This window comes from Ochotona curzoniae, unplaced genomic scaffold (assembly GCF_017591425.1).
Source record: "Ochotona curzoniae isolate NIBS_2020 unplaced genomic scaffold, NIBS_Ocur_1.0 contig_1014, whole genome shotgun sequence".
NCBI classification, from domain to species: Eukaryota; Metazoa; Chordata; class Mammalia; order Lagomorpha; family Ochotonidae; genus Ochotona; species Ochotona curzoniae.
Window position 1 is genome coordinate 39,713,216 of NW_024464920.1, and position 20,460 is coordinate 39,733,675.

The 20,460-nt window shown below is 44.4% G+C and overlaps 1 protein-coding gene across 1 annotated transcript in view; it reads right to left on the bottom strand.

Annotated features, from left to right (window-relative positions):
* PAH (phenylalanine hydroxylase) overlaps positions 1 to 3,197 on the bottom strand; it is a 50,564-nt gene extending 47,367 nt beyond the window's left edge. Inside the window, exon 1 of the mRNA XM_040984601.1 lies at positions 3,105 to 3,197. Within this exon, the coding sequence (XP_040840535.1) occupies positions 3,105 to 3,164 (60 nt within the window). The 5' untranslated portion in view covers positions 3,165 to 3,197. The remainder of the gene's footprint in view (positions 1 to 3,104) is intronic.
* Positions 3,198 to 20,460: the final 17,263 nt, after the last annotated feature.

The window sequence follows — 20,460 nt, forward strand, 5'->3', positions numbered from 1 at the left end:
CTGGACCTAATCCAAGTTTATCAAACCAAAAGATTTGCAGGAAAGTCTTAAAATTTATATTAGCAAAAATATTCTGGATGACTCTTAGCCATAGAAAAATTGGAAGCCACTGGAAACACACAGTCTTCTTTTAAAAATTAAAAATGGAACTTTGAGTAATGCTACTGTTTACTGTTGATATCGTCGCTGGTGATTGTCCACCATTTCCCACGAGCTGAACCTGGAACTTTTCAGCCAGGCAGGATGATCTTGCACAGCAACTGGTGCAATGTTAAGTTTGCAGAGAACAGCTCATTGACTTCTCAGAGTAGCCTCATCAACTAGAAGCTGTTATTTTATAAATAGGGGAATTGACTAAACAAGGATAACTGGCTGGTCCCAGGACATTCAGCTAATATTTGGCAGAGCCTGACCTTGAACCCAGTCCAGCAATATAAAAGTCTATTTTGCTTCCTGATGACAGATTCAGACAGGTCAAGAGCTCCCACTTCTCACAGTCATCGGGGACATCGGATGGAAGGAAATTTAGGGAAGATTAAGAAATGGTATGGCCATGAATGGGCTTGGATTCAGATTCTAACACTGCTGTATCAATCCAAAGGTAGGCACGGCAGCAAATCTCTTCAAGAATACGTTGCAGTTGGCTCCTGAGTTCTTCTTAAGTGTTTTTAACAGATGTGTGAGTTAGGATATGTAGGAGTCAGACAAAATCAGCTTGTAAATGATACAGGAAGAAGGAGAAAAACATCCCTAGGATCCAGAAAAGAAAAAAAAAATTTTTGATCCTTTTTTTCTGAGTAATACTGAGCAATACATTCAATAGGAGGAATACCTTCCCCTTGGGTTGAATGCACCAAATCTGTCCTATAATGCTTTGAAAAGAGCAGTTTTCAAACTCACAAATGATATGCTTTGGCAGCAGTATTGTAAGGGTAGCGCCTGTCAATCTTAGTGGCTTTCAGAACCACAGTTGGAAGTGTGTGTTTGCGTGTTTTGCATAGACTATTGGAAACAGGATGTAGGCTATTGGAATCAGTCTGTGCTTCCACATGCCAGCAATCGCCTATAGGAAAGAAGTGTACAAAGCGGTTGAAGACAGATCTACATTTGAACACTGGCCTCCCTGTTGGCTCTGATGATCGCATTCCCCTCACCTTACATTCCATGACTCTGTTCTAGTTTTCTTCATGGCACTTATCTCCACAAAAATCTGGTATTTATACTTAGTTTTTCATTGTCTCCTCCACTCACTAGAACATGGTTTCACCAGGTCAGAAATTCGATTATGCCCAATACAAAAAATACTCACTTTGTCTACACTGGATAAATAAATGAGCCAAATCTCTCTTAAAGGACTATTGTGTTTCTTGTGCGTACGAAACATTTGACATCTCATATGCCATTATCAAATGGTGGCTCCTTCCTACAGCCTGCTACAGCAAAATGAATGCCAGTGTGGGCTATAGATGTGAATTGGAAGTATGAAGATATACACTGTGTCTCTTTTGCAGACAGACTGTCAGAGCTGGAAGGCATCCTAAAGACAGATCTAGTCCAATGCCTTGTTTCTTGATTTTACTGATACCAAACAGCAGCCTCACTCCAGCACATAGCTTAGGGGAACCAAAGCTGAGAACCAGGGCTACCGACTCCCACACCAGTGAACTCCCGTGGTTAGAATGCAAGAGCCACAGTGCTGACTTACTGCTTTCCCTTCCCAGCCAAGTTTCAAGATGTAGTTTATGGAATGAGCCTGTCCATTCTGGCTAGACATGCCTAGGCACTTTTCCGTGTTCCAGGAAATCTAAGAATTCTACAAATATTATTTCACTTAATTCCCATAGAGACCCTAGAATAAGGACACATTTTAATTCACATTTTTCAAATGAATTCCCATTTTTCAAATGAATAGACTGAAGCTCCAGCAAGTGAAATCCCTTCATTTCAATGTAGACCTGGTCCCAGACTGTGCTTGACATTCCTCTTTGGACCAGAGCTCCAGTAACTGGTAATGGTAACTTCGGGACTCTCCATCTTTCAAACGCTCTACAAGCTTTAAACCCTGTAAGTCCCTATGCAGATTGCTTCCCACTCTCTGACCTGTATGGTTGTGAGCAGCAACACAGAAGCTCAACAGAGGGTGGAAATGGAGCCAGAATCTATTCTTGGATCCATCTGAGTCTTACTCCATTTTCATTCAGCATCTGTTCTCCTTGGTCACGCACCATCTTCATGGGAAGTCCTTCTCTTAGGATCTAAGCAAAGCCAGTCCAAAGGCGTGCAGTCTCCTCAGACACACTGACTGCGACATAAGCACCATCCTCTCTGCTGGAAGAGGATCTTCCCAGAATCTTTCTGCTTAAACCTTACTGGCTCTCTTTTCCAGATCTGGGCTGTGCATGAGACTTGAAGCCCAGAAATTTGATTTCTTACCCTCAAATGAGCACATGAATCCAGTGAAAGAGTGACAACAAATCCTAGAGAGTGCGATACACCTAGGGCACTATCCCTGTCACATTTAGGGTCCTTTCACATCTCACTCAGAACTAACTCTTGTTCATTTTCCTCCCCCTTTAGCCTCACCTTCCCTCCATCTGGGTCAATCCCCCAACCTTTTCCACATCTCCTTTCCTCCCCAGAGTGAAAGGTAGACAGTTTGTTACAACTTTGCCATCTCAATGTCTGGTGGAGGATGTTTTCTAAACATCACAGAAGAGATCAAAAGGCTACCTCTCCTGCTGCAGATCATTCAGGAGCATCCCATTTAGTTACAGAAAAGAGCAGAGGCAACAGAAATGGAGAATGACTTATTCAAAGATACATAGGATCAATAATAAATGTGGAAGCCAAATTCCTAAACCCACAACAGACCTTTTGCCCCCTGAAAATCACATAAGATAGATGCTCTACCATTCAAAAAGAATTGTTGTGGACACAGATTACTTGTGGGTTTTCTGGACAATGTCCTGTTCTAGAAAGAAACTGGAGACTTTTGGGTGAGTTTATGAAGTAGGAAACACCAACAATTCTCAGTCCCTCTTCCCACTCCTCCCCAAAGGAGCCAAACTCCCCAGCGTCAGCAGCTGAGGCTCACCCTGGCTCACCTGTCCAAAGTCAGAGAACTTCCTGCCTAAGCCTCGGTTCTCCAGGACAATGGCAGACATGCTGATTCCCAACAGGAGAGCCCTCCAGTTCCAAGTGTAAGTCACAGGCAGGTTTACAATGAGCACGTGGGGCTGGGAGTTTTAACCTGGCATTAGGGAGGAGTTCCAAAGGGTGTCTCCTTGTGTGTCTCCTGGCACAGTGGGTGTTGTCCTGACGCAGGGGACCAGAGCAGTATGCTCCAGGTCACCTGGGCATGGATCCTGAACTAGGCTGTCTGCTTGGAGAGGAGAGACAAGGGGGAGTTTAATAGATGTGGAAGACTGCCCTAGCCTGTGGACTCTGAGGGGAGAGAAGGACCCAGGGAGCTTGATCAAACAAGTTTGTCACTTGTAAGACTCACAGCAGTCTGAGAAGCAGATTCTCTATAATGGAAATAATGTTGCTACTGTCTGATGGCAACAAGGATATGCATACTTATCCCACAGCAAGAGAGCCAGCTCTCAGTGTAGTTTAGCTTTTGTCCCTCTCGTTAACCACTAGGCAAGCTACCTGGCTTTCTTTTGACTTTACAAAGCTACCGAAGGATGACACCATGAACAGTGAGCATAGCAGCTCCAGAGTGAAGGTGAGTGCCATCCAAGTTGAAATCCAGCCATGTTCCCAAACTGTTTACATCACTGCTGGGAACTCCAAAGAGAGGTAGGAGAGTCCTCTTTGATGAAGACTAGAAATGAGGTAATGCATTCAATAAGTACAGGTCACATAAACACTCACTGAACAGAAGGTAGTGTTTAAAGGCATGCCCGCATACATTCAACAGAAATCATTACTGAAGACCACTACCTTGTGCACAGAGAAGATAGGTAAGTTTTCGTCCCTAGAGTCTCCCAGGAAATGAGCAACTACATTTAGGCAGGAATAAATGTTCTGAAGAAAATGAACTGGAGGAAGTTGAGCTAGGTGTGAGTTGGTGGAGGGGTCTCCTTGGGGTGGATCAGAGGATGCCTTGAATGCATTTTTGTTTTCAGGAAACTGGTAAGGTTTCTGTCAGCTACAGGAAAAGCAAAATACAGGAAAGAGTATAAGAGAGTCAGCATTGTACACAGGATGTGAAAAATCAGGGATTTCAAAGCCTCTACTGCCTGCTCATATTTACCCAGCAGGAATTGATGGGTGGCAAGGAAACAAGCCAATAATACAAGTTGCTAGAAATCCACCTCCTGCTTTCCCAATGTGGTTTGACACGTGCGCAAATATCTGCCAAAAAAGAATGGACAAATCTAAGGTTTGGAATTCAAATCAAGGGGACCAACCGCTGATTCTAACACAGATTCACTGGGCAGCTTTGGTCAAGTGCACATGTCTCAGCTTCTTTGTCTTAAAAATTGGTGGTCTTGAGGGCTACTGCCTAGGATTTCTCGAGCCTCTATAAATGTGCCAGGCTTGCTACTGGCTGCTAAGAGTATGAGCGCAGCAAGTATAATAACTTCTGTCCAAAAGAGGTCCTCTGATATTGTTTGCACACATCACCATGTCACAATGCCCACCATTACAAATGGATTTCCTCGCCTTATCTCACATAAATGTTCTCCAGATCTAGCTCTGGCATTGTGGCACTGTTTGAGCCACCATCTGTGGTGCTGGCATCCCATGTGAACACCGTTTTAAGTTCTAGCTACCCCACTTCTGATACAGGTCTCTACTATTGTACCCAGGCAAGCAGTAGATCGCCCAGTGGAAAATGGCACATGTGCTTGGGCCCCTGCCACCCACATGGGAGTCCTGGAAGGATTTCCAGGCCTCTAGCTTTGACCTGGCCCAGCTGTGGATATTGTTGTTATCTGGGGAGTGAACCAGCAGATGGAAGATCTGTGGTAAGTGTTGTGTAAGTTTGCCTTGCAAATAAAAATGTCTTTTAAATACATACATACTCCAGACATGCTTGAGAGAAGAGCATACTTAATTGTCTTACACTTCTGAGAGGAAAAAAATAACACTAATGGATACTTTTGAAAAAAGAAGTCTGGAAACAAGAGAAAATCTGTCCACACACTATAGTAAAATCTCATTTTTCTTAAATATTTATTTTATTTTTATTGAAAGGCCATTTTACAGAAATAAGGAGAGACAGAAAGATCTTCTGTCTGCTGGTACATGCCCCAAAGGCCAGAGCTGAGCTTATGCAAAGCCAGTAGCCAGGAGCTTTTTCCAGGTCTCCCATGCAGGATCCCAAGGCTTTGGGTCATCCTCCACTGCTTTGCTAGGCTACAAGCAGGGAGCTGGAAGGAAAGTGGAGCAGCCGGGATGTAAATCAGCACCCATGTGGGATACCAGCATAGTCAAAGTGAGAAGCTAGCCACTAGGGTTAAATTTAGCACTGGGCCCTAAAAGTTCATTTATTATTATATGATTGCTTATGACATAAATTTTGTAAATATTTGGATGAGATACAATATTTTATCAAATTATTCACACAGGCAGGACTGCATGCTAAACACATTGAGGAAGATCCGAAAGTACAGAAGAACCACTTTCACAAAGTCAGTCTGCAGCCACAGACGCGTCTCGGCGGCAGTGCAGAAAAGGATCTTGTGGTGAGCAGAGTGCTTGTGTACCTGACAAACTCAGGGCTGACCTTCACTGATTTGGAAACCTTGCAGATTTCCCAACCATTGCAGATTTACCAATCACTTTTTATTTAACTTTCTATACAGAGTTGAGTTAATCATAATCCGTGAGTTCCTGGCACCTAATCAAAACATACAAGACTGCGTTCTCATTTTATTTGTTTTGTTTTATCCTCATCCATCACTCCCACTGCCTTTTCCCAAAGGCAACTTTTTAAAATAGATATGTAGAAAGGTTTGTAGGCACGTTTGTATTTCATGAGTATATGATGGTATACCACAGACTGCGTATAATATGCACACTTCTTTTGTATCTAACTTTTCTTTTCCAGTACTGTTCTTAGGACCTAACCATGCTGCTAAGTTTTTACTCCAGTATCTGGGATTCTACAGTACAGAACAGTTCACCTTGTATGCCCATTATGTCTGACCTCTTCCTTCCCCAGTGACACAAACTTCCGTGGTCGCTAACTCTCCACCACCCAGACAATGCTGTGAAGAGCATCGTTATCATTGTCCCTTACACGCCAAAAGGAGAATGTTCCTGGGGTAGAAGGGTGGTGTCTTCACTAACAGGCAACATGTCTTCTTAGTGTCATGAAGTACTTTAGACTGGTCTGTAAAGCAGCTGGGGGCAGTGCACACTCTCTCCAGTACGTAGCATTTCTGTGTTTGTGCCTTGTTGTGGCACAGTGGGTCAGGCAGCTGCTGCGATGCTCGCATCCCAGATCAGAGCATTAGTCAAAGTCCTTATTACTTCACTTCCCATCAAGCTCCATCCTAATGTGCCTAGGAAGCAGTGAATGGTAATCCAATTATTTGGTCCCCTGCCATCCATGTGGCAAACTAAGATGGAATTGCTGGTTCCTGGCTTTGTTTGGGGTGGCTATATGGAGAGTAAACCAACAGCTGGAGAATTATCTATCTATCTATCTATCTATCTATCTATCATCTATCTATCTATCCAACTATCTATCATCCATTTTAGTTTCTCCCTCTCAGTGTTTGTCACTGTGTCTTTGAAATAAATACCTAAATCTTTCTTAAAAGAATGCTCCTTCCTGTCATTGGATATTCCTTATATTTGGGTCTCCAAAAGTCAGAATTCTCCTTCCAATCTCATTAACATGAAGAGGTAACTCACTATCTTTTATAACTTGAGCTTCTCTTGCAACTAAGAGTCTGAGCCCGTGATGTAAATACTCATGCCTTTGCACACTTTCCCCAAGGATTCCAGCCTTGTTGTAACTGTATTCATCACATAACTTTTATACCTTTCTGCCATTTATTCCTGTTATTTATGCCTTATACCTCTTATCTACCTCTCTGCTACTCTTTTCAGCCTCAGGTAACCACATTACCTTCTCAATTTCTGAGGTCAACTATTGAGACCCCATTTATGAGTGAGGTCACATAGCACTGGTCTTTCCAAGCTTGAGTTATCTCATTTAACATACTGGCCTCCAGTCCATCTATGCTGTTGCAAATGACAAAGTGTCAGCTTTTATGGCTAATAGATTCTATGGTGAGTACGTACCACATTTTCTTTATCCATTCACCAGTTGATGAAGACGTAGGTTGTTTTCACTTCTTTGCTAGGTTCAAGACCCTGATCCATCCACTTACAGCTTGCTGCTAATGCACACTTAGAGAGGCGATAGATGTTGGTTCAAGTACATGGGTCTCCGCCACCCAGATACGAGACCCAGATTAAGTTCCTAGCTCCTGTCTTCAGCCTGGTGCAGCCCCAGCTGTTGTGAATAGTTGGAGAGTAAATCAGCAGCTGGAAGCCATCTCTCTCCTATCCAACTCTAGTCTTCACCTTTCAAATAAATAAACAACCAAAAATAATGATATATTTTATTGGGATCTGGTATCATCGTATTGTGGGTAAACCTGCCACCTGTGATGCTGGCATCCCATATGGGTGATGGTTTGTTTCCCAATTGCTATATTTCCATTTCAGCTATTAATGTCCTGGGAAAATAAAATAAAATAAAATAAAATAAAATAAAATAAAATAAAATAAAATAAAATAAAATAAAATAACTCAAGTGGCTGGCCCTTAACATCCTTGTGGGAGACCCAGATGAAACCCCTAGCTTCAGTCTGGCTTAGACCTAAATATTGTGGTCATTTGGAGAATGGGCCAGCAAATGGAAGGTTTCCTCTCTATGTAGTATCACAGCTTCCTAAGCTTAGTATTCCTCCACTGTGTATTCCCTGTGGATCCACAATGAACTAATGTCCTTGGGACCTGGGGGACTGAAGAACCCATGAAGACATGACATTCGTGTTGTCTTTGGAGCCCTGAACTTTAGAAACTGCCTGACTCCATTGGGCTTTCTGTTCACTTACAGGCCAGTTTTGCAGAAGTGTGGTCATTCTACCTAGCAGCTATGATGTTTGAGAAACCGCTTGACCACTTCACATGGAAGGAAGGAAGGTTTGATGTTACAACTACTTGCTTCATTGCCGTTCCCTTCTATCACAGAAAGAGAAGTTCTACATGCCAGCTAGCCCCAAGACTTCACAAAATGAATACTGCATGCTCTAGACAACCCTACAGCTTCAGGTATAGTATTTAACTAAATAAATGCAAGGAGAAGCAGACTACAACATCTAAGAAACGACCCTAACCCTAATCTCATATATATGAATAAAACTCACATATACATGGATGAACTCAGGCCCCCACAGTTACTGCAGTAGCATCTCCTTTTGGCAACATCAAAGTGAGATCAAAGAGTGTCGTCATCTGTGTACTCACCCATCCAGCAAATATTTGTGCGTACAATCTATTTATCGGGCCCTGTTCTAGACACCGAAAACAGGAAAGCCAAGGTCACTGTTATTGATTCCACATTCAGCCTGGGGACATGTGCAGTAAACACTTAGATCACAAAAGGGGAGGTGGGACGAGATAAACTCAGGAGGGTTACACTTTGAAGAGATAGTTTCAAAAGGAGATGTTAAAATCTAGCTGTTTTAGCAGGTCAATGTAAGTTAAAGGCAGTGAGAGGACCCACTGCACTGAGACCTGGATTGGAAGATCTGGGGAAAGAGGCATTCTAATAGAGACTAACATGTGGGCAGGCGGGAATTTGAGGAATACACATTGGCCACTGGGGTAGGGAGATTGAAGGGGACAGGTTTACTGGAATTTAGAGGGGTAAACAACCTAAGTTCATGGAACTGGTTTATTGTCACCACCGCAGGCCGACAGCCAGCTCACAGCAATTCTCAAGGCAGAGTTTTCAGGGCCTTTGTGAGCTTGTTTCTAAACACAGTTACAACTTAAAAAGTAAAGCATGTGAACTTATAGCTGAATAAGCTATGTTATAATCAAGGCAGTGAATACTGAAAATCTGAAACTTTCGAAATATTTTGCTGAATTTTACTATTTGTGTTTATAAGGTTCTTTGGGCCCGTTTTATCTGTGTGGTAGAAATATTACATAACAGAGTCCGGCTTTGTACCATCATCAGTTTAGCCTCTGCCTGCAATTTTGGCACCTCATGTGGGCACTGTGTTCAAGTCCCGACTGCTCCACTACAGATCCAGCTCCCAGCTAACGCATCTGGTACTGAAGTGGAAGATAACCCAATGCTTGGATCCTGCACCACGTGGGAGACCTGGAAGAAGCTCCTAGCTCCTGACTTCTGCCAGCATGCAGTTTATCTGGGGGAGTGAACCAGTGAATAGAAACTGTCTCTTTTTCTCCCTGTAACTCTTTCAATTTGATAAATATTTTTTAAAAGAAATATTACATAAAAATATGCTGTCACTTACCTTTCCAATCTTATATTCAGAAATGTCATGTCAGTAGTTTAAAATCAGACAAAGATGAATATTTACAGAATGAAAATCAACAGGCTTTACAAATCAGGGCTCTGTCAAAATGGGCCACAGTGGACTGGTTGCAACATTTTTACCATCATGACACTAATAATAACATGCCAGAAAAGCCACAGAATAGGACAGGGCTGAAGCCAAAGCCTCAGAGAGGGACAAAGTGATATGGCCTAAGGCAGCTAGTTCAGGCTCATGAGTTTGAAAGCCACACCTCCCCCACCTGCATAATCCCTTCTACCCACCTGTAAGTCAAATGATGCTCACCTATCACTACCTGAAACCTGGGGTGGGGAGGGGAAGGTGTTGTGTTATTATGTAAACACTCCCCTCCCAAGCTCCTTAAAGCCTCTGTGGATTAGGAAGCTCACCCTCTCGCTCTCCTTGCATGGTCCATGGCTCTGGCTCTTTGACTCTTGCATACTCGCTTGCTGCCTTGCTTCCTGCGGATGGGCTCTGAGCCCCGAGCATGGGCCCACGTATGCCTGTACTCCTTACCCTCTGTACACTGCTTGCGCAAGTCAGGGAAGGTGGAAATGCTAATTTTGTGTACTTTCAAGAGTCTCAGGAGAGGTGAGGCCCATGCAGTCCACTAGCATTAATGGAATGAGGGCAGAAACACCAGGAAAAGGCCAGTTAGTTTGTGAATGTTTGCAGTTTTATAGGTGTGCTATAGGTTTGCAGTTTTATAGGTTGTTTGTTCCAAGTCTCTTAGGATAATTGATGTTGCTAGGGAAACTGGAACATAGGTGTTCAGTTTAATGAACGGATTTCACAGTCATGATCACATCTCTTTTTTTTAAAATATATTTATTTATTTTTATTGGAAAAGTAGATTTACAGAGAGAGAAAGAGACAGAACAATTTTCTGTCTGCTGGTTCACTTCCCAAATGGCCACAGCAGCTAGAGCTGAGCCAATCTGAAGCAAGGAACCAGGAGATTTTTCTGGGTCTCCCACATTGGTGCAGGGTTCCCAAGCTTTGCACCATTCTCTACCGTCTTCCTAGGCCACAAACAGCGAGCTGGACGGGAAGTGGAGCAGCTGGGACACAAACTGGTGCCCACATGGGATCCCAGCAAGTGCAAAGTGAAGATTTAACCACTGAGCCATCATACTGGGTCCAGTAATAAACAGTTCTTTGTCTCAGAGTTTTGATCATTTGCTAATTCCTACTAACACCAGATGAATGGTTTCCTAGTAACTGCAGCCAGTATTAGGAAGATGTGACTCCTAGAGTGTAGTGAGCATTGCTGTGGCCAAATATGCCTGTTTACAGCCTACAAGGCATGACCTCTCTCACTCTGTGACAAAAGCAATCCCAGCCATAGGTTAATGGAGCGGGGTGCATGGACTCCCAAGAGCAGGATAAAGTTTGGCAGCAGAAGACTCCGGGGTCAAAGCAGAGTGGGGCGGTTTGCCACAAAGGCCAGGCTCAGGAATCAGGGCAGGTACCCAACTGACCCACCAATATTGCCTCTTTCAAGGAGCTTTCCCCGACTAGTTTCCCCAAATCCTTTGTTAATGGTACTCAGATGTCAGGAGCTTAAGCCAACTATAGTGTTTAGAGATGGGGTCTTTGGGAAATAGACAGGATTAAGCTACAGGATTGGACCAATGGCTTTACAAGTCATCATAAAGAACAAGGGTAGACAAGTATGCTCTCCATCTCTTGCCATATGAGGCAGCAGGTCACTTCTGAACTATGCTAGTCAAAAAGGCCATCATGAGTCCAAGCGTTTGGGGCCCTGAAATCAACATGGGAGACACGGATGGAATACTTGGTCCCTGACATCTGCCTGACCCAGCTCCAATTTCTGTGGCCATTTGGAAAGTGAAAGAGGAGAAGGAAGATCTCTCTTCTCTCTCTCTCTCTCCCTCTCTCTCTCTCTCTCTCTTCTTCCTCCACCTCCTCCTCCTTTTTCTCTATAACTCCTTCAAATAGATAAATCTATCTTTAATAAAACAAGATTATCGTCAGAAGCTCAACTGATGGGGATTGTCCGATCTTTGGGAACCTCCTGGAATCCAAAATCCACCTCTTGTCTGTATAATGAGAATGACCCAGATATTCTGTTACAGTAAAAATAAAAAATAAAACCCCAATTCACACATTGATAATAATAATTTTAAAAATCTCTGATAATCCTCTCTTTTTCTCTCTAGCTCTAAATGGGGTATAGAGAAGGAATGCCAAGAACTGAGCACTCAGCATCACCTGAGCCAATTGAAAGCTGTGGCCTGAAAGACTGCAGTCATTCCTCCTCTTGTAAAAATGAGAGAAGTGTGTCTACCAAGGCACACAGCCACTGGCCCACAAGGTGTTCAATTTCTTCAAACGGCACAGATTTGATCACCAGATTCCTTTTCTAGAATAAGCAAAGGCCATGTTGTGGAAACCACTTGGGACATGGCCAAAGATGAAGCTGAAAAGCGAAGGAAAGCAGACATGCAGAACCTCGAGGCTCATGGCAAGTGGATTCTGTCTTCATTCTGAACCAGCTTGGAGGCACGGGATGACCTACAAAATCTGGGAATGGACAAGAACCTGCTTGAAATACAGTGAAGGAGGAACAAGAGCAGTTAGCAAGGGATGGCAGCCACCCTAAGAAATGGCCAGGATGATACCTCAGACTGAAGTGGGGGTGGCGGGGAATGTGAAGAAAACAAGGTGATTGGAGAAAAATGTAAAATGTGAATTAAGAAGGGAGTCAGGTGACAGAGGGTGAGAAATAAATCCAGGACTCCTTGATTAAGTGGCCGGAGAATGCTGATCCAAACCTACATCATCCTTGCTCTTAGAGAACCCAACTTAGAGATCCAACTCCTGGGAATGGCCCTGTGGAACTGAGACTCATTGCAAAGTCTTACTTAAAAGAGAAAAGCCAGACTTTACAAATATGTGCAGTATTTAAAAAAAAAAAGATGTTCTGGCTTGTGTGTTACACGGTATTTTCATATGTATTATCTATAAGATACAGATTGTTACTATTCTTTTGAAAATGAGGAAATAGACTGTGAGCAGTTAAGTGACTTGTCCAGTCCATAGAACACAGAGATCCAATTTTAATGCTCTTTTACTTTATTTCACCCATTCATTTATCATTCTTTCATTCACTTTAAAGTTACAGAATATTCACAGATACTAAAGGCAGATAGTCCATGAAGCTGATGATGCTTGGGCATGGTGGCCTGTCTGCTGGACTTTAAGACCTTCAGAAGAAGGTTAGATACAGGCTTCCCTGGCTATAGATGATGATCTAGTTTTTCAAAGTTTGCCAAAGTAAGATGGTTACTGTGTGTTCCTGGGAGAGAAGACCCAATTGCTTTCCTGGAAACTGAGAAGTCTGTCACATACATCACCAGTGATGTTTGAGAGCCCATGCCCAGGAACCAGTGAGGTTACAGGCCTTCCAAGAGTTAGGCAACAGTTCTTCTGAGTCTGTTAACTAAAAGTGTTTGCAAGATGCACACACTTCATATCACCCCAATGCCTTTTCTTTAGTTCTGGGACTGGCAGGGTTGTGGCATAGTTGGTGAAACCTCTACCTGCAGCACCAGTATCCCATATGGGTGCCGGTTTAAGCCCTGATTGTACCTCTTTCAGCTATCCCTATCCAGCTTCCTACTAATGGGCGGGGAAACGCAGGGAGAGATGGACCAAGTGTTTGCACCCCTGATGCTCCTGTGGGAGATTCAGATGAATCCCCTGGTTTCTGGCCCCAGCCTGGCCCAGCCCCAGCCATTGCAACCATCTGAAAAATGAACCAGTGGATGGACGATTTCTCTGTGTCTGCATCTTTCTGTAACTTAGATTTTCAAACAAGCAAAGAAATCTTTAAAGATAAATGAATAAAATAATTAGATTTAAGTTGTAACAAGTCCACTCACCATTCAGCAAGCTGACAGAGCACCTACCTTGTTCCAGAAGTTGTGTTGTCCACTAAATACGAAAGGAGGCAGAACAGAACCCCTAGTCTTGTAGAGTTCTGAGAGCAGTGGATTCTTAAAGAATAGGAGGCTACAGAAATATCAGGGTGTGTTATACTTTGAGCTGTGTTACAGAGCATCGTGACTGTACACTCTAAATTGTCTTATACGTGTAACTAGTTGGATTGTTCTCATGGCAATGAGAAGGTATGAGGAAAATGCAACTTGAAGCAGGTGGTCTCGTTGCAAAAATATTGAAATAGTCAATGGTATTAGAGATGAAGGAAATCATTTAACCAGAATCACCCCTCAGCACCTGAAGGAGGTTGGTTTCAGACTACCGTGGATATTGAAATCCATGGATGCTCAAGTTTCATACACCGTGATATAATATCAGCACCTTACCCAGACATATCTTCCTCATTTCCTAGCACAACTTCCCATACTTTTTAGTTAATTTCCATGTTAATTTTAGTTCCCAGTACAACATAAGTGCTATGTAAATAACTGTTATACTCCATTGTTCAGAGAATAAAGAGGTAGATGTCTATACAGGGCTAGTATACATATCATTTTAAGAAAATGTTTCCCACTTGTACTTATCTGAATCTATGCAAAGGAATCCTTAGATACATAACTAGAGTACTGACAGTTCAAATCATGTAAACCATGGATGTGAGTTCCTGACATTTGTGAACTCAACAAATTGTAAGGGATCAAAAATAATTGAAGATCACTGTGCACATATTGAACACGGAGAGGTTGTCCTTATTTGCCATTATTCCCTAAACAAGACTGCAAAATTAAGCATTTGCATGGTGATTACACTGTGTGAGATTGATCTAGAATGTACAAGAGGATGGTATAGGCTATATTTGAACACTACACTATTTTATACAAATGACTAAACACCTGAGAATTTTTAAGCTCATGTGTGGTCCTGGAACCAATTGTTTCCCATGCATCCATGCATACCAAAGAACGATTTTTTTTTAAGATTGATTTTTTCATTGCAAAGTCAGATATACAGAAATAAGGAGAGACAGAGAGGAAGAACTTCTGTCCGATGATTAATTTCCCAAGTGACTGCAACTGCCGGAGCTGAGCTGATCTGAAGCCAGGAGCCCAGAGCTTCTTCCAGGTGTCCCACATGGGTGCAGGATCCAAAGGATTTGGGTCGTCCTTGACTGCTTTCTCAGGCCACAAGCAGGGAGCTAGATGGAAAGGGGGCTGCTGGGATTAGAACCAGCACCCATATATTCCAGAACGTTCAAGGTGAGGACTTTAGCCTCTAGACTAGCGTGCTAGGCACCAAAGAATAATTTTGAATATTAGTGTGGAGTTGCTGTAGGATCAAAGTTAATGGGAGATGGGATGGATGGATAGATAGATAGATAATAGATTAAATAGATAGGTAAATAGATAGATAATTGGAAAGTAATGCCTCATGCAGTTTGGAGTCCAAGAAATCCTCTATCTACATTAGCAAACAGGAGACTCAGGGTGGGTAGCTACAGACTCATTCCCAAGAGAGTTCTGCTCTGAGGACAGCTAAAGACAAAGCCCAGAAAGGGATGGCTGAAAGAGTGTGCTAGCTAAGGCTTTCAGAGTTGAGAATACCAAGGAAGTAAGACTCCCGTACTGGGCGGGCTGCTCCCATTGCCCTTTGCTTTCCTCCGAGAATTTCTCACTATTGATCAGAGTCAGTATCACTTAGCTACCCTCTCGTCCCTCAAAGTTACCAAGAAAGGCAATTTTCTTTACCCAAGGAAATTACATTCACAAGAACTCTTTATCAGAGAAGACCAGTTTTTTGACTAGCGTCTGTAATAGAAACTGTCTCATTCTGCCACATATCACTGGAGAAGTGACTGCAGCATAAAGCTCCAGAGTGTGAGTATTCACCAACGTCTCAGACATTTGGGTATCTTAATAAACGGAGGCAGGCAGTACGATACTGTATGATTAATTGCATTGTGTGGAGTAGAGTTAATAGAACCAAATTGAGTGGTACTGAGTGAATCTAATTGCACAAACTTCGCAGTCCACGCAACAATTCTGGATGTGACCGGCAGGTGGCGTGCCGCGCACACAACTCGCAAGGAAGGATTTGGAGATGTCTAGATCTCCAAACCTTAACAGGTGCCCGGGCAGCAGAGGAAACCTATTCTCCGAGCGAGGCTGTTGGCTGCGGTGATGGGTCTAGTCACCTCGCAAGTGAATCTACGCGCCAGCGGCCCACCTGAGGTCATGGTGTTCGGCGTAATGTCATGCTAACCTCATAGCGCCACCTTCTGGTCGTGCACCAGCAAAAAAAAAAGTCACATTTTGCAGGCTGAAGATGATCTCTTTTGCCCCCAAATCCCTTGGAGAACAGAGCAGCAAAAATGATTTGTTCAAAAGGAAGTGTAGTTGACACCGGAGGGTCATGTGGTCATGCTTGTACTATCTATAGGTTCAGACCTAGAGGGGAGGCATCCTGCTCGGGGCTTTCATTTGGAGACAGAGTAACTTAGAAAACATCAATTGCTTGTCTGAGATCACAAGCTCTGGAACTTCCTTGGGGCCAGCGAGGCAGTGTATCAGGCTCCTGCTCCGTCGGTGGCACCAGCATTCCATAGGGTTCTGGTTCGTGTCCTGGCTGCTCCACTTCTGACCCAGCTCCGGGCTAGTGGCCTGAAAGAGCAGTGAATAATCCAAGGTCTTGGGACCCTGCACCCAGGCGGGAGACTCAGAAGAAGCCCCTGGCTCCAAGCTTCAAAGCAACCCAGCTGTGATTGTAGCGGTGGTTTGGGGAGTGAACTAATAGATAGAAGATATCTCTCTCTCTCTCTCTCTCTCTCTCTCTCTCTCTCTCTCTAATTATGACTTCCAAGTAAAACAAGTTTCAGAACTTCCTGGGGGGCTGTCTGTTCAAGTGATTTGCCTTTTTCCAGCACTTATTCCTAATATGTTCTGTGGAGTGTGTGTCCCATAGGAGAGACCTAGGAAAAACCACCTGGTTTGGGATGCAGGCTGGGTGACATTGGGACACATATGCATGGCAAATCCACTGCTTTTACTAGACTGTGTTTACTTGGGGAGCGGGGAGCCTGACAGATGGAGGTGGCTAGGAAACTGAAGACTATCGGAAGATAGGAGGAAAAAACCCTAAATCATTGCTACCATGACAGGCTTCATACTTTTTTTTTTATATACCTCCCTTTTCCAGCTACTTTATTACTTCATGACAGATGTGACTTTGAAAGGGCTGGCTGAACTTCAGTCAGCACTAGAGCTGCTGGAGTTCAGAAAACCGACACAGTGAGTGTGTACAGCTACAGTGCATTGAGAGCACTGGCAATGTCTTCTTCATTATTGATTACATTTTGTAAATATCTGAGAATTCTAAAGGTCCTTTTCTAGCATCTTCGATGGCTGACATACTCTGCCTGTCATATACTGGCATTTGTGTGTGCTTCTATTTATTTAACACATATCCAAAGTTTATGACAGCAAAGCACTGTGTTCGGCAGTTTACAAATATCACTTCATTCCATTTTGTCCTTCTTGCAGTTGAAGGTCCCATGTCAATGAATGCTCTCTTAGATAAATAACTCTGTTGTTCCTCTTGCACCTTTCCCTAAAGGGTTTTTGAATCGGCAGGTGGTTTCCACCAGTGCTGTAAACGCTAGAGTGAGGGACAGTGCAGGAGAGAAAGCTAGGAGTACCTAGCACCCTTGGCGGCCGGTGTCTCCCGTGAACACTGAGCCCTGCTTGCCGCCCCCTTCATCACCTGTTGCCAGCAAATTCTCCTGTGGTGCAGCTGGACCAGCATCCAGGTTTGCATAGAGGTGGCGCAACAACTCGCAGCCCACGGGAGAATTTAGAAGCCCCAGCATTACCGGTGCGCACCACCAGGAGTCGGGCTGAGCCCGGACTTTGGGGAGGTGATGATGGACGCGAGACACGTGGCCACACAATGGGGACACACGACTGACCTCAGTCACTTCGGTAAACTGTCCCTGCGTTTCGTGAGGCCTCAGAAGCGATGCAGGCGTTCCAGGGCTCCGGGAGCCCGCGTCCCACACTCGCTTTGCTTGTAACTGCGCTTGCCCCGCTAAACACGGAGAGCACTCCCAGAGAGCGCGAAACTCGCAGAAGCCTCTTTCTGACACTGAACCTTGCAGCTGGTCCTCGCAGACCCGGGCTTGGATGCCTTCCATGCTGGGTAAACATTTCGGCTTAGGAGTTGACACTGACCTTGCCCAAGCGCAGGCCAGGTGTAGACTGCCGGCCTGAGGAGTGAGGATGGAGCGACACTGTGAGGACCGGAGCAGGGGGAAGGGAGTGAAATACAGAGGCAGGATCAAAAGGGAGTGGTGGAAGGAGTCGAACATGTGACTAGAGGTTCAGAGCAGCGGATGGGGAAGAGGAGAGTGGGAAAAGGGGCTGAGGGCACACGAATTGAGAAGAAACAGTCAAGTTGAGGTGAAAATCGCAGTTCTTTTTTGCTTTCCCCCCCTATATGGAAACTGTCACTTCGGGTTAGTGTGGGCCCTTATCTGGCTCATTAGCATGAGCTGTGGCTAACACGCTTAAATCCTCTAATTATTTATTATGCCGTCACGGAGCGGGTCGCAACCCTGGGGCACACTGGTGGGCACCGGCCGAGCGGGGCCCAGCGCGAGGGTGGGGCTGCCGGCTGCTGGGAGACCCTCCTGGCTCAGAGCCCCGCAGGGCGCTGTGCCACCCTCTTTGCTTCGGGGTCAGGGTTGTTGGGATCTATAAGGAATGCCCTGAGAGGTAGTACGCACTGGACCTCCATCTACTCTTAGGGCAGGATGCTCCAGCGCCAAGATGGAAACTGGAGCAAAAAAAGAAGTTTACAAAAATGCAAACCAAACACAGGGGGCTGGAAATGGGTGCATCTTTCAGCCATACCCTGGGAAGGACTCAAGGGACGCCTGCACTCCTTTCCCACACTCACCTCTGCTTCCTACGGGTGCACTAAGTTGGAAGGGAATGGGAACAAACCCATGACTGAATTTTGGGTCACTCACATACATGGTCTTCTTCAGACAACAGTTTCAAAATAAGTTAACCTCCGCGGTGTGGATTGGTCCCCTCCCCTTCTAATTGTCCCCCCGGCCCCTCCCTCTCAGCCAGCCCTCTAGCTCGTTTTATGTTCCCCTGCGTTGTGCCAACTATTTCATCTTTATTCCTTCTCTTTCTTGCTGGCCATTCATTCCCTTTTTTGTGTGTGTGGCGTCGTGGGCTGATGTGCGGCTGCTACCACCCACTACAAGCTCGCTCCTGTAGCTGAGGTGTTTCTATACAAACCGGAGCGTCCAGTTGTCATATTAATTATTACACTGAGTAATGACTGAAATGGTCAAAATAAGCGGGGGGGACTCAACAGCGCTTTTTCTTGCTGCTCAAAGATTCAGCAAAGAAGCTGTACAACAAAGCACTAATTGGTCGCCAGAAACGCTCTGACAAGCCATGGAAGATAGGTTTCATAGAGCCCTGCGATTGTGAAGGGGGGAAGGCTCTGAAAAGACCCCACGCTTCTTTTCTAAACTCTTTGCTGAGCAAAAAATGGACCTCTGTTTGAATACTGCCCTGATCCTTGAATACTATACCCAGCAGAGAAAAAAAAAATGCACCATTTATTGTAAGGTTTTTTTTTTTCTTCCTCTTCTTCTTCTTCTTCTTCAGCTATTCAGGGGTTCCCTGTGAAGAATCAGCTGGTTTTGTTTACCGTGAAAGGCCTTTACTTTATTTTCATTCTTGGAAGAGGCAGGGAGGCGGAGGGAAAGGAGAGCCATGTGCCTAGACAAGAGAGGAGCTGGTCTACTGTAACAAAATAGAGTAACAAATCCTACAAAAGTTTAGAATGTATTGATTCTTTGGAGAGCTATATAGATTAACGACTTTCTTTATGCTTCCCAAGGAAGGTATTTAATCATAATGTAAATGGGGCCTTAGAAAAAAGACTTAGCCTTACTCCTCCTTATCTGGAGAACTTCAAAAGGACTTGTGAGGGTGGCTGCAAATTACCCCCTCCTTCCCCTCCCCAGCCAAGAGAGCCACAATAAAATATAGTTTGTGCTTTTTTTCTTTTTGTTTTTCCAACTTTTTCTTCTCTTTTTAAGGCATGTTGAAAAAGAAAAAAGTGAATAGATTTGTTAGAAGGCCTGGATTCCTTAATGCAGGTGCAGGCCAGGCTGCTGGGATGAGGAGGAAGCTGAGCCAAGCTCAATGTCTGCCCTGGAACAAGTCCTCGGCCCAGACTGGCGCAGACTCTGCCAGCCTGGGCAGTGGCCGTTGCTGAAGGCACCTTGAGAAGATGTGCTTGTAGATGTGCAGTCCTTTCTCCTTCCCTGTGGTAGGACTGGGTAGGCGCATGCGCTCCAGCACGGAGGCCCCACCTTAGGGTTAGCAAAGACCATAGATTTGCCCACCTGTGGGGTACATTCACCTTCCTCAAAGCACCCACAGTTTCCCCCAATCAAGGATTGCACACAAAGTCTCCTAACCAAATCCATGCTGTATCCATGTGTGTTTGTGTGTCATTGCTCCTTATTCAAGAGCCACTATAAGCAACAACTGCATTATTTGATTTGTCCAATCGAAAGCCCCTCCCCTCCCACGTAAATGCCTCTCCCTTGAGGAAAAACACAAGTGGAATGTCTCCAATGCAATGCAGGCCATCCATCTCCTTTCCACAGAGGAGGTACACAATTCTGGCACTTACAGAGAGAGAATGAGCAAAAGTGACACTCCTCTGGCCTTCAGCTGTGAATGGAATTAAGGAGGCACCAGAGTTTCATTGTTCCTGCACAGAAGATTCCTACAGGTTCCATAGAAAATTCATCTGCACCAACAGGCCCTGGTGCAGAGCAGACAGAAGGTCTGGTCCAAATCCAGGACGGGATCTGAAGATTCAGAAATGAAGTCCTTTA